We start from the raw sequence: 13,273 nt of genomic DNA, 5'->3' as shown, positions 1-13,273 counted from the left end.
TTTTCCATTTATCAAGGCATGATGTTGCCCTCGCATGTGGTTGACTGTCAAATCCTCCACCAATGAAAATATATATCCTGGTGGGGCACAACAGGTAATCCCATGTAGGGTACCTAGTGTGTTAATAGTTATTTATAGGGAGGTGTAAGTAGTATTTATACAAGTTTCTATTATTGAATTATTACATTGTTGGAGACCATCAACAATTAGAGGGCCAGGATCATAAATGTTGCAATTTGTCAAGTTATGTTTTTTACAGTTTTTATTTATAATTTTGAAGTCTTTTCTATAGACCTTAGGCACTAAGTTTCTGATGGGGTCTCAGTAACTCTAGGACATTTCCTGGCGATAGCATGGAGTTCAGCTTTAGTGCAAGGGACGTTAGGGTAAAGCAGGGAATCTGAATACATGGGTCTAAAAGTTTGTAAAAGGGACCAGATGTACAATTTGAACAGTTACATTGGGAACATGGGTAAAATCTGTTATGGGGTGGACTAAAGATTTACTTGCATAATGAATAGATTGAGGTTTTTGGTGACAAATTCAACAGTTAATTACCTTTCCCCATTTAGAAATGGATTGGAGTCAACTATAATAGTTATGAACTGGTTCATTTGGTTCTTGAATATAAGTTTGAATTTTATTTCAGTCTATGGACTTAAGAAATGCTTCAAAGAGGGCCCTATGTAAATTCCTTGTAAATTGTCAAGCCTTTTCCAATACTGTAGGCCAGATTCTAGGGAGGTGCATACAGGTCTTGCTAAACCCTGTTGGGGATTGGTCCAATCTGCTTTTGCTGCCCAGTGTGTGGCCTGGCCTTTGTCCACAGCATGTGAGCAAGTTGGTAAAAAGTGCAGCACGAGGCTGGTAAGCCAGAGTAATAATGTGAGATTCACTAGCAAAGTGATGGGGCCTGAGTAACTCTAGGTCATTTGCTGGCTGTAGCAGGGAGTTCAGCTTTAGTGCAAGGGACAAAAGAGACCTGGGGAGTCTCAGGATCATTAGAGGGCCTGATTTCAAAGGGGCACATTTTGTAAGCTGAGGTTGGGAAGCAGAAGGAGGCTACTAGTGGGGAATGACTTAACAGAGAAGAAAGGAAGTTTGGGAAGTGAAGAGTAGAGGGGGAGACAGTGGACGGCACCTGAGAGACAGAAAGATCTGGGGATTCTAAAGCCTTTCTCTCCTCTCTTAACTGTTTGTTTGTCTCACTTAATTCAGAAACGGTATTTTGGATTGAGGCAAGTTTTGATTCTTGATTGTGTTTAGATGCTTCAATGTAGCAATTAAGACACACATTCCATTCAGATTATTTAGTTTTAGAGCTGCAGGTTTCTAATCTGCTCCTGAGATGGCCAAGTTTAGAGAGATCAAAAGAACCCCCAAAGGCCACTGTAACAGAAACCTGAAAGAGGAAGGCAGGGTTTTGTGAGCCCGCCACCACGGAGCTTCCATTTCAGACCAGCTCTTGTCCTCCCAGGGGAACCTCCCACTCTCCAGCGCCCGCCAGCGCGAAGCCTCTTCTGCCTTTGCTCTGGGCTCTCTCATCACAGCGGCATTTGTGATCATGCAGATGGTGTGATTTCAGGCTTTCGTGTCTTCCTTCCTCCCACCCACCCCTAAATGCTACAGTAGCCAGTCCCCGATGCAGGAGATTGATTTGATTCACACTTTGGCCCCTATTAAAAAGTCATTTTGGGTTAATGAAAGCACTTTAAGCTGCATCGATTTTTGTTTCCCATCTTTCTTTAATTGAGAGCAGCCTTGACTGGAGATAGGGCGAGGTTATTCAGCCATGGTGTGTGCCATTTTGTACCTTTCCCAAAATGACTTCTTCTCACCCAGTACTGTGGTGGACATTTTCCCACTTCTGCCCCATCTGCCGCCACCCTTACTCGAGCTGCAGCAGTAGGTCAAACCACCATCCTTTACTCCGTGCCCCTTGGTAACGTACGACTTTCCTCTTTCCCAGAGCACGTCAGCATGATATTCTGCTCAGAACTGAGATCTCTTTATTTCCTGAAGAAAGTAAATTATTTGCTGCACCCTCCCCAGAGTTTTTAATATTTTTAAATAATCCTAAGAAATAGAACTTTGATGTAGAATTTTTTCCCTGAAAATAAATCATTGCAATGCCAAAAATTGAGATAATAAGAATGTTGTCTGTAATGACTCAAGTTTAATATTAGGCTCTATGTTTAAAAAAAAACCTTTATTTTTAAATTCACTTATTTTTGGTTTAGCTATGAATTTTATAATTCAATGTTTCCCTCCCTGTCCTGCCCCCTTTATTTTCCCAACACTTAAATAGACTTCTTTAAAAGGTTTAGTTTTCCCATATGCTCTTTTGAAGTCAGTATTTAAATCTAGGAGTCACTAAATTGCTATGAATTACCTCATTTTATGGAATAACTCACCTGAATATTTATTTGTTCAAAAAAATCTTATTAAGTGCCCATCACATCCTGGGCATGTTTGTAGGTGTTCAGATTCATCAGCACATAAAGTAAACCATGAGTCCTGCCCCTGTTGAGCTTACATTCTAGGGGGTAAAAATACATGACAGTACAATAAGCAAGTCAAGCATGTCTTGTACTAGAAAGGGATAGGTGCCATGGAAAAGGAAGTGTGCATGAAGGTGAGGAGGCTGAGTAGTGTGGCAGAGGTTGCCCATTACCTCCCGTTTAAATTTTTGTTTATTTTTCTTTTATTTATTATAATAAATGGGGGACTGATTCCTATAAGGCTTTGTTACTTCACCTGATCTCAATATATTCTTTTTACTTTTTTATTTTTTGAGACAAGGTCTCACTCCATCACGCAGGCTGGAGTGCAGTGGCACAATCATAGTTCACTGCAACCTTGAACTCCTGGGCTCAAGTGATCCTCTTGCTTCAGCCTCCACAGTAGCTGGGACTATAGGCACCCTCTACCTTGGCCTAGCTTGATGTTCTTTTCATTAAATAATTTTGACCCCTTCTCATTATTAAGATCCTAAATGTGTATCAGATTCAATTAAAAGCCATGCATGTGACAAGCACTTGCTGGGCAAAAAAGTGATATTTAATGGGGTTTTTTTTGAACAATAAGAGAAGTTAATTTCATTTATAGTGAACTGCCATGTCAGGTTGTCAATGGAGTTGATTTTATTCTTCTCACCTTCTGTGTTTTATTCTCTACAGAGGGAACTGCTGGGTTGCAAAATACTGGGAAAATGACCTTTTGTGGATTTTATCACTAAATAGTAAGTTCATTTGAACTTGCATTGACTGTTTTTTCTGTTTTTCAGTTTAGCTACCTTGAGAAGCTTCTGTTGGTTCATGGAACTTGGAACTATTTTCGAGTGACCAAATGCATACTGTATTGCTTCTACAAGAATGTCGTACTGTGTGTTGTTGAGGTAAGAAAGGAGATGCCATTTCTTCCATTGAGGAGTTAGGTCTTTTCCTTGACATCAGGCTTGGTAGTTTAATTTTTTTTTCTAATATTTATCTCGCTTAGAGCTGTTAATGTAATCCTCCTTTAAGTTTTTGTTCACAAAAATGATCAAGTAAACAATATATGTTAAGTTGTCTTAGTCCACTTGTGCTGCAGTAAGGGAATACCTGAGGCAGGGCAATTTATAAAAAGAAGAGGTTCATCAGGCTCATGGTTCTGCTGGCTGTACAAGAAGCATAGACCAGCGTCTGCACTGGTGAGGGCTTCAGGCTGTGTCCACTTGTGGCGGAAGGCAAAGCAGAGCCAGCACATGCAGAGATCACATGACAAGAGAGGAAGCAAGAGAGAGAGAGAAGAGGGGGGACTCTTTTGAACAACCAGCTCCCATGGAAACTAATAGAGCAAGAACTCGCTCGTTACAGCAAGGATGGTACCAGGCCATTTATGAGGGATCAACCTCTATGACCCAAACAACTTCTATCAGGCCTTACCTCTAACATTGGGGATCCCTACAAATCTACAACAACAAACCTAATTTAAAACTGGGCAAAGGACCTGAATAGATGTTTCTCCAAAGATAATATACAAATAGCCAACAAGCATATAAAGTTATATTCAACATTACTAATCATTAGAGAAATGCAAATCAAAACCACAGTGAGATGCTATCTCACACCCATTAGGATGGCTACTACCCAAAACATAAAAAAACAAATAGAAAATAACAAGTGTAACAAGTGTTGGTGAGGATGTGGAGAAATTGGAATCCTAGCACACTGTTGGTGGGAATGTAAAATATTGTAATCACTATGGAAAAGAGTGTAACAGTTCCTTAAAAAATTTAAAATAGAATTACCATATAATCCAGCAATCTCACATCCAGTCATATATTCAAAAAAATTGACAGCAAGATTTCAAAGAAATATTTACACACCCAGGTTCATAGCAACATTACTCACAATAGCCAATAGGCAGAAGCAACCCAAAGGTCCATCAATGTTTGAATGGATAAACAAAATGTGATATATGTACACAATGGAATATTATTCAGTTTTATAGGACCTATGAGTTTTATGCTTTTATGTGTTTTTATAATGGCAAGTGTTGACCTTTTGTTTTCATGTTTAGAACTCTCTTGAGCATTTACTGCAGGGCCAATCTAGTGGTGAAGTATTCCCTTAGCAATTGCGTTTCTGGGAATGACTTTATTTCTCCTTAATTTATGAAGTTTAGTTTAGCAAGATACAAAATTCATGGATGACAGTTCTTTCCTTTAACAAAATTGAAAAAAAGACTCTAATATCTCCTGGTGTATAAGGTTTCTGCTGAGAAATCTGCTGTTAGTCTAATTTCCTGTATAGATAATTTGACATTTTTCTCTTGCTAATTTTAGGATATTTTTCCTTTATGTTGACTTTAGATAGTCTGATAATTATATGTCTTGTGAAGTTTGCCTTGTAGTGTATCTCCCTGGTGTTCTGTGAGCCTCTTGTATCTGAATGTCTAAATCTCTAGCAAGAGAAAGGAAATTTTCCTCAATTATTTCCCCAAATATGTTTTCCATAAAAACCCTCAACAAACTAGAGGGAACATATCTCAGAATTATAAAACCCATAGATGACAGACCCACAGCCAACATCATACTGAATGGGGAAAAGTTGAAAGCATTTCCCTTAAGAACTGGAACAAGACAAGGATATCCCCTCTCACCACTTCTATTCAACATAGTGCTAGAAGTCCTAGTCAGAGCAATCAGACAAGAGAAGAATATAAAGAGTATCCCAACTGGGAAAGAAGAGATAAAAGTAATGCTCTTCAATAATGATATGGTCTTTTATCTAGAAAACCCCACAGATTCCACCAAGAGTCTCCTGGAATTGATAAATAAATTCAGTAAAGTCTCAGGATACAAAATCAGTGTATTAACACATAAATCAGTAGCAATTCTGTATCATAATGACAGTCAAGCTGAGAGTCAGTAAAACAAAAGACTCAATACCATTCACAATAGCTACAAAGAAAATAAAATACATAGGAATATACTTAACCAAGGAGGTGAAAGATCTCTATGAGGAGAACTATGAAACTAGGAGGAAAGACCACAATGAGATATCACCTGACCCCAGTTATTAATAGAATGGTATTTATCAAAAAGTCCAAAAACCATAGATGCTGGTATGGATGCAGAGAGAAAGGAATGCTCATACACTGTTGATGGGACTGCAAATTAGTACAATCTCTATGGAAAACAATATGGAGATTCCTCAGAGAACTAAAAGTATACCTACCATTCGATACAGTAATCCCTCTATTGGGTATTTACCCAAAGGAAAAGGAGACTTTTCATCAAAAAGACACCTGTATTTGAATGTTTATTGCAGCATAATTCACAATTGCAAAGATGTGAAATCCACCCAAGTGCCCATCAATTCATGAGTGGCTTAAGAAAATGTAGTGTATATATACCATGCAGTACTACTCAGACATAAAAAAGATGAATTAATACCGTTTGCAACAATCTGGGTGAAACTGGAGTTCATTCTCCTAAGTGTGATGTCTCAAGAATGGAAAACAAACACTGCATGTACTCACTATTAAATTTGAACTAACCGATGAGCACACATGTACATATGAAAGTAAAATTCAGTGTAAATCAACCAGGAGGTGGGGGGGAGGAAGGGGGAGAAAGGGATGGGCAAAAACCTACCTAATGGGTATTATGATCACTATTTTGGTGATGGGCCCACCTTTTAGCTGGGACTCAAGCATTACAAAAGTGATCCATGTAACCTAAAACATTTGTACCCCTTTAATATTTTGAAATAAATAAATAAGGACTACCTCTTATAGTTAAAAAGAGGGAATTGAGGTTCCTGTCTTCATAATCCCAAACTATGAAATGTGACCAAAGAGGATCTTTTTCTAATTTACAGTGTTAACTATATGAAGAGTCTTATGACTAATGATTCACTTTAGTAAATCACCCCTAACATGTGAGTTTAGGGTGCAGGCCATGAGTCATATGGATCTGGGCTCCAATCCCATCTCTGCTGTTTGTTATCTGTGTGGCCTGAGTGACTGATTTAATCTCCATGAACTTTGGTTTTTCCCAATTCTTAAAATGAGATTATAATAATATCTAGTTTATAATATTATTTATGAGAATTAAATATGATAATGTATTTAAAGCAACATCATAATGCCTGGTGCATATGTGCCCTGCATATGCTGGCCATTACTGTTAACACACCGTACTATAGATAGGGTATTTGAGAAAATCGTGCCCACGGAAGACATAGTTTGTTACTTGTTACAAAGGCAGACATTTGTTACTTGATTTGGGAGATTTTTTTGCAAATAACATTTGCAAGAAATTCATATGTTAGTATAAAGATGTATGCCATTAGTTACCAAAGTACATCGATATTTTTTAATATCAGTGATATGTGGTATTTGCAACTCATAATTTATGAAGGAACAATTTTATGGGCCCTACCAGTAATTATTCTCTAGCAGCTCAGCCAACTGAAGGGGTCCCTTTCCTGTACCACTTCTTTTTAATGTATGGATATATAATAAAACACTGATAGACTGTTTCATTTGGCTTCCTTGTCTTTCAGCTTTGGTTCGCCTTTGTTAATGGATTTTCTGGGCAGATTATATTTGAACATTGGTGCATCAGCTTGTACAATGTGGTAAGCATTTTTTATCTCTATCTGACAACATGCAGACTTTAGTAACATTCTCCACTGTTTGTGTCTGAGGAGTGTTTCTAAGTCAATCATCTGTATACTTAGCAGGCAGCACAAATATAGGTGTTCCTCAAATTTTGATGGAGTTACTTTCCAATAAACCCATCACAAATGAAAATGCGTTTAATATACGTAGCCTATCAATCATCAGAGCTTAGCCTAGCCTACCTTAAATGTGCTCAGAACACATATTAGCCTACAGTTGGGCAAAATCATCTAACACAAAGCCTATTTTATAATAAAGTGTTGGACATCTCATGTAATTTATTAAATACTGTATTGAAAGTGAAAAACAGAATACTTGCATGGGATCACTTGAGGACAGGTGTTGGGGAGCAGCCTGGGCAGCATAGCAAGACCCCAACTCTAAAAAAAAACTTAAAAATTAGCCAGGCATAGTGGCATAGGCCTATATTCCTAGCTACTCTGGAGGCTGAGGCAGGAGGATCACTTGAACCCAGAAGTTTCAGGCTGCAGTGAGCTATGATCAGGCCATTTGCACTCCAGCCTGGGTGACAGAGCAAGACCCTGTCTCTAAAAAAAAATTTTTAAATTTAGAAAGAATAAAAGCAGACTTCTCATTAAAAACCATGCAGGCCAGGCCAGCCGTGGTGACTCATGTCTGTAATCCTAGCACTCTGGGACGCTGAGGTGGGAGGATCACTCGAGGTCAGGAGTTCGAGACCAGCCTGAGGAAGAGCGAGAACCCGTCTCTACTAAAAATAGAAAGAAATGATCTGGACAGCTAAAAATATATACAGAAAAAAAATTAGCCAGGCATAGTGGTGCATGCCTGTAGTCCCAGCTACTGGGGAGGCTGAGGCAGGAGGATTGCTTAAGCCCAGGAGTTTGAGGTTGCTGTGAGCCAGGCTAATGCCATGGCAATCTAGCCCAGGCAACAGAGCGAGACTCTGTCTCAAAAAACCAAAAAACAAAAAACAAAAAAAACATGCAGGCCAGAAGACAATGTAATATCTCTAACATTCTGAAAGAAAAAGAAATTCTAATGTGGCTGCTGTTTCATGCCAAGAGTTGTCAGTTCCATGAGTTACTGGGGTGGCATTATGCTTCCAGGAGGAGTTTGTTGCCATACTTTGGCATTAGGATTTAAACCAGTTCCTTTAGATGTTATCTGCGCATTTTACCTTCCTCCCTCCATGGCCCCACATGTTGCTTTCCAGCGGGGTAATACAGAGCCATCAGAAGATATGTGTAAGGAGTATGAAGTAATGTATTCTTCATCTTGTGAAACCACAAGAAATACTACAGGCCTTGAAGAATCAACTGATGGAATGATTTTAGGACCAGAAGATCTGAGTTACCAAATATATGATGTTTCTGGGAGAAAGCAAATCAGCAATGTCTACAGAAGACCTAAAAGAATGTCTGAAGAAACATTTAGAATTTTGTTTCTCATGAGAAAATTTGTCAGAGGATCATTACTTGATATCTCAAATGGATAGTGATCAATTCATCCCAATTTGGACAGTTGCCAACATGGAAGAAATAAAAAAGCTGACCACAGACCCTGATTTAATTCTTGAAGTGTTAGTACAAGTTGGTACGAGTTGGTGAGAAGAGTGAGAAGGTGAGACCAAGTCATAAGCATTGTATTGTGATTCTTAGAGAGATTCCTGAAATACCACCAATGGAGGAAGTAAAAACTTTGTTCAAAAATGAAAACTGCCCCAAAGTGATAAGCTATGAGTTTGCACAAAATAGCAGCTGGTATATCACTTTCCAGTCAGACAGAGATGCACAGCAGGCTTTTAAATACTTAAGAAGTTAAAACATTTCAGGGCAAGCCAATCATGGCAAGGATAAAAGCCATCAATACAGTTTTTTGCTAAGGAATGGTTATCGACTCATGGATTCTAGTATGCATAGCCAGCCCATTCACACTCGCCAGTCTTTATACAGCCTGTATATAACCCTCATCAGCAGTACTCGGTCTGTAGTATTGTGCCTCAGACCTGGTCTCCAAATCCTGCACCTTACTTAGAAACACCACTGGCTCCCTTTCCCAATGGTAGTTTTATGAATGGCTTTCATTCACCGGGATCTTATAAAACAAATACTGCTGCCATAAATATGGGTCGACCATTCCAAAAAAATTGTGTGAAGCCTCATTTTAAGTCATCCAGTGGTTCAGAACACTCAACAGAGGGCTCTGTGTTGTTGGGGGATGGACAGTTGAACAGATCGAATTCAAGGAACTTTCCAACTGAACAGCATAGCCCTGCAGTAACAGGTCTCCAGGAGCAAACTTACCTGACAAAGGGGAGTACCACTTTGCAGATGGAACAGAACAGGGATTATGGCAGCAGCAGGAGAACTCTTTTCAGAGGTCAAAGACGACGAGAAGACAACAGGATCCCAAGACCCCATCCTCAACAGCTGAAGCAAAGCCTCCAACACTTAAGTTTGACTTGCTAGCCTCAAATTTTCCTCCTTTCCCTGGAAGGCCATCAAGAATGCCAGGTGAACTTGTTTTGGAGAATAGGGTGTCTGATGTGGTTAAAGACAAAGAAAAGGATAATGAAGAGTTGAGGGTTAGTTGCCCAATGGCTGCAGAGAGTGAGCGGACAGACTGCACGTCTGCCCAGCAACTCAGTGTGAGCACTGGTCCTCCATGTGCAGCTGAGCTCCTGTGTGCAGCACAGCTCAGCAAGAAAAGGATCATAGGGGATTCATTTAATAAAGGATTCCACTGTTCGGAAGGATGTTCTCAACCAGGTAACTATACCAGTTTCTTCCCCAACCACTGCAAAGCCATTAGGGGCAAATACTGCTTCACCACGTAATAGTAACACAAATGCCACTATGGCCGTGGCCCTACAGGAACCCCAAAAGCTAAGTCATGCTGAAGTGTGCCAGAAGCCCCCTAAAGAGCCATCTTCAGTTCTTGTGCAGCCCCTGTGGGAACTTCGCTCCAATGCAGTGTCTCCCACCAAAAATGAAGAGAATGAAGCTCCTGACAAGTCTGTTGAGAAACCACACGAAGCCAGAAGCAAGGACTAGTAAGGTCCAAGGCAATGCCATTCCCAGGGGAGCAGCTGAAAAATCGGGGAACAGAGACGCCAGTTTAGCCATAGGACTATATCCCAGGGAGTGACGTGATATAATGTCAAAGAGGGATATGTGCTGCCCAGATCACCAAAGTGAAATAAATAAATATTCACAAACTTCTCTCTCTTCCCATTAAAATTGGGCCGTGGCCACACTGACCTGTTTCAGAGGGGAGCCGGTAGCCAGGAAGGAAACCAGAATAAGTACGTCTGTGAATCATTATGGATTTTGGAGTTGTGAGCAGTACGATCCCAAAATTCATCTCTAATGTGATTTTTAAATGCTGGAACGTTCCAATCAGTGTGTATATATACACACACATGCATATATATATAAAGTATAATTTTTCTATTTTTGTTTTTTATTTAATTTGCTGAGATTTTCTGCCTGGAATCAATTTTGAGGGTTCAGATTTAGCTTGGGAAAAAAAACATACATCCTTCGGCATAGGAGATGAGGGAGCGAGAGAAAGTATTTTTTTGAACAAGCATTTCTGTAAAATTAGAAATTACATTTTTTAATCTATTTAAAGTTTGGCCTGGAGAATGCCGCCCCTGACTATAGGTCCCATGTTGCAAAGCGGCTCTGTGGCTGGGCGCCTGGTGTGGTGCGAGTGTGCGGAGGAGTGACTGAAGCCAGACCTGCTGTCATGTCAGTGAGTGATGTGACAACTGAATGTAATGCTTGGGTAGTTTGAAATTTGGTCCATCTTTTTAACCTTGCTAATATTTCATTCAAGAAGTTGTTACACTCTGATTGTACTTGCAGATGTGACTACCAATCAGTTTGGTACTCAATTAAAGAATAGAGATTATTTAAAATATCAAAAAATTTCATCTTAGACCTGAGTAGATAGGTCAAATGGACTTGGGAGGTTTAAACTACCCTGTGATCCCTGCCCCCCAACATGGGGAACAAAAGTTTTTTGATCAATCAGAAAAATTATGTCATAATTTGACTGATTAAATCTGTTTGAATCTGTGACTCAATAATAGTTCCTTTGTAAATAATTTTTGTTTTAAAGAGTTTAAGACTTAGCACAAGATGCAAAAATTATAGTTGAGAGTTCTATATATCCTTCACCCAGCTTCCCCCATAATATTTTAATAATCATCTTATCAAAGGTAGGAAGTTCACACTGGTGCAGTATTACTAACTCAGGTACAGACTAAAAGCTCTTTTTTAAAATAGATTCTTGTTTTCCATGTAGATTTTCACTTCATTACCAGCTTTTACGCTGGGAATCTTTGAGCAATGTTGCAGTCAGAGGAGCCTGCTCAAGTATCCACGGCTCTATACCATATCTCAGACAGGGGAAATTTTCAGCACAAAGGTAAATAGAAAGTTTATTGCAGGTCTTTCATCTAACTTGATCCAAAGGTACCTTTGGTCTCTTCCCATCCCAATGCTTTAGGAAAAATAATTTTTAAAACATGAGGAATGCAGCCTTGTGCCATCTTCATGCTACTGTAGCATAGCCAGGCAATTGAGGTTTGAATAAGAGAAATAACAGTATTGGGAAATGCAAAAAAAGTCTTGTGAAAAAGAAGCAAGGTACCACGTGTGGTCTCACAGATTGGGCACTAAACAGTGTCAGGAGGCATGTTGTGGAATGGGTAGTCCTGGGAAGGACAAAAGAGGAACCAGGGTCACTTTTGGATGAGACACGGCTTCATGGGATTCTCTTGGAATGACTGCTTCACGATACCATAGGCGTTGACATTCAGTGGGGGAGTTAAAGGAATTTTACAGGCTGTGAGAACAATGACATACACACTGTCAAATCTGAATAAGCCTAACTGTACGTCTCAATCATTTGTGAAGCCTTTACAAATTATAGACACGTGGGAGAAACATAAAAATCCTTTTAAAGGTATTCAGACTTGTTTTATGGTTCAAAGTATAGTCTATCTTCTGAATATTTCATCTTTGCTGGAAAAGTGTATTAGGTCAAATTTGAAGATAGTTTTATTCAAAATGTCCACGTTTCTTACTGATTTTCTGTCCACTTGTTCTGTTGGTTACTGAGAGGTGTGGAGATCTCAACCATAATTGTGGGTTTAGCTATGTCCCCTTGAAGTTCTACCAGTTTTGCTTCATGTATTTTTGAAGCTCTGTTCTTAGGTGTATAAATATTTAGGGTTGTTATATTCTCTTGATTTATCTCTTTATCATTGTGAAATGATTTTTGTTATTTCTAGTAGTATTATTTGCTCTTAAAATTTATTTTGATAATAATATAATCACTTCAGCTTTTTCTTAGTGTCTGAATGGTGTTTCTTTTCCCATTCTTTTACTTTTAACTTATTTGCGTCATGATATTTAGAAGTGTTTCTTGTAGGCAGCTTGTAGTCTTACTTTGTTATCTGATCTGACAATATGTGCTTTTTAATTAGATATTTAAGGCATTTACATTGAATGAGCTTATTGATATGGTAAGGTTTAAACTTACTATCTTGCCATTCTGTTTGTGCTACCTTTAATTTTTCCTACTTTTTCTACCCTTTTTGGATTATTTTTTATAAATTCCAATTTATCTTCTTTGTTGATTTATTACCTATAACTCTTTGTTTTCTTATTTTAGAAGTCATTTTAGGGTTTATAGTATATGTCTTTAAGTTATTATTATTTACCTACAAGTGATATACTACTTCACATATACTGTAAAATGCTTAATATAATATTGATTCCATTGTTCTTTTCCTAACCTTTGAGCTATTGTTGTCATACATGTTAATTTTACATATTTTATAAACCCCATACTATATTGTTCATATTTTGTTTAAATAACTATCCTTAATGATTTAAATGGTAAGAGAAACTCCTATCTTTTCCCATATATTTGTCATTTTCAGTGATCTTCTGTCCTTTGTGCAGATTCACATTATTATCTGTTGTCATTTTTTTTCTGCCTGAAAGACTTCCTTTAACATTTCCTATAGTGCAAATCTGCTGGTGATGAAGTCCTTCAGCTCTTGCATGTATGAAAAAGTCTTCATTTCACCTTCATTTTGAAG

General features: G+C 38.6%; 1 protein-coding gene and 1 pseudogene across 1 annotated transcript in view; both read left to right on the top strand.

Moving 5' to 3' along the window:
* LOC123649097 (phospholipid-transporting ATPase IB-like) overlaps window positions 1–13,273 on the top strand; it is a 106,271-nt gene that overhangs the window by 64,906 nt on the left and 28,092 nt on the right. The window contains exons 26-28 of the mRNA XM_045567009.1: window positions 3,287–3,397; window positions 7,056–7,130; window positions 11,467–11,589. Coding sequence (XP_045422965.1) covers window positions 3,287–3,397; window positions 7,056–7,130; window positions 11,467–11,589 — 309 coding nt within the window. The remainder of the gene's footprint in view (window positions 1–3,286; window positions 3,398–7,055; window positions 7,131–11,466; window positions 11,590–13,273) is intronic.
* On the top strand, window positions 8,377–10,352 carry LOC123648869 (annotated as a pseudogene).

Source organism: Lemur catta, chromosome 13, assembly GCF_020740605.2.
Source record: "Lemur catta isolate mLemCat1 chromosome 13, mLemCat1.pri, whole genome shotgun sequence".
NCBI classification, from domain to species: domain Eukaryota; kingdom Metazoa; phylum Chordata; class Mammalia; order Primates; family Lemuridae; genus Lemur; species Lemur catta.
This window is presented reverse-complemented; position numbering and strand designations above follow the sequence as displayed.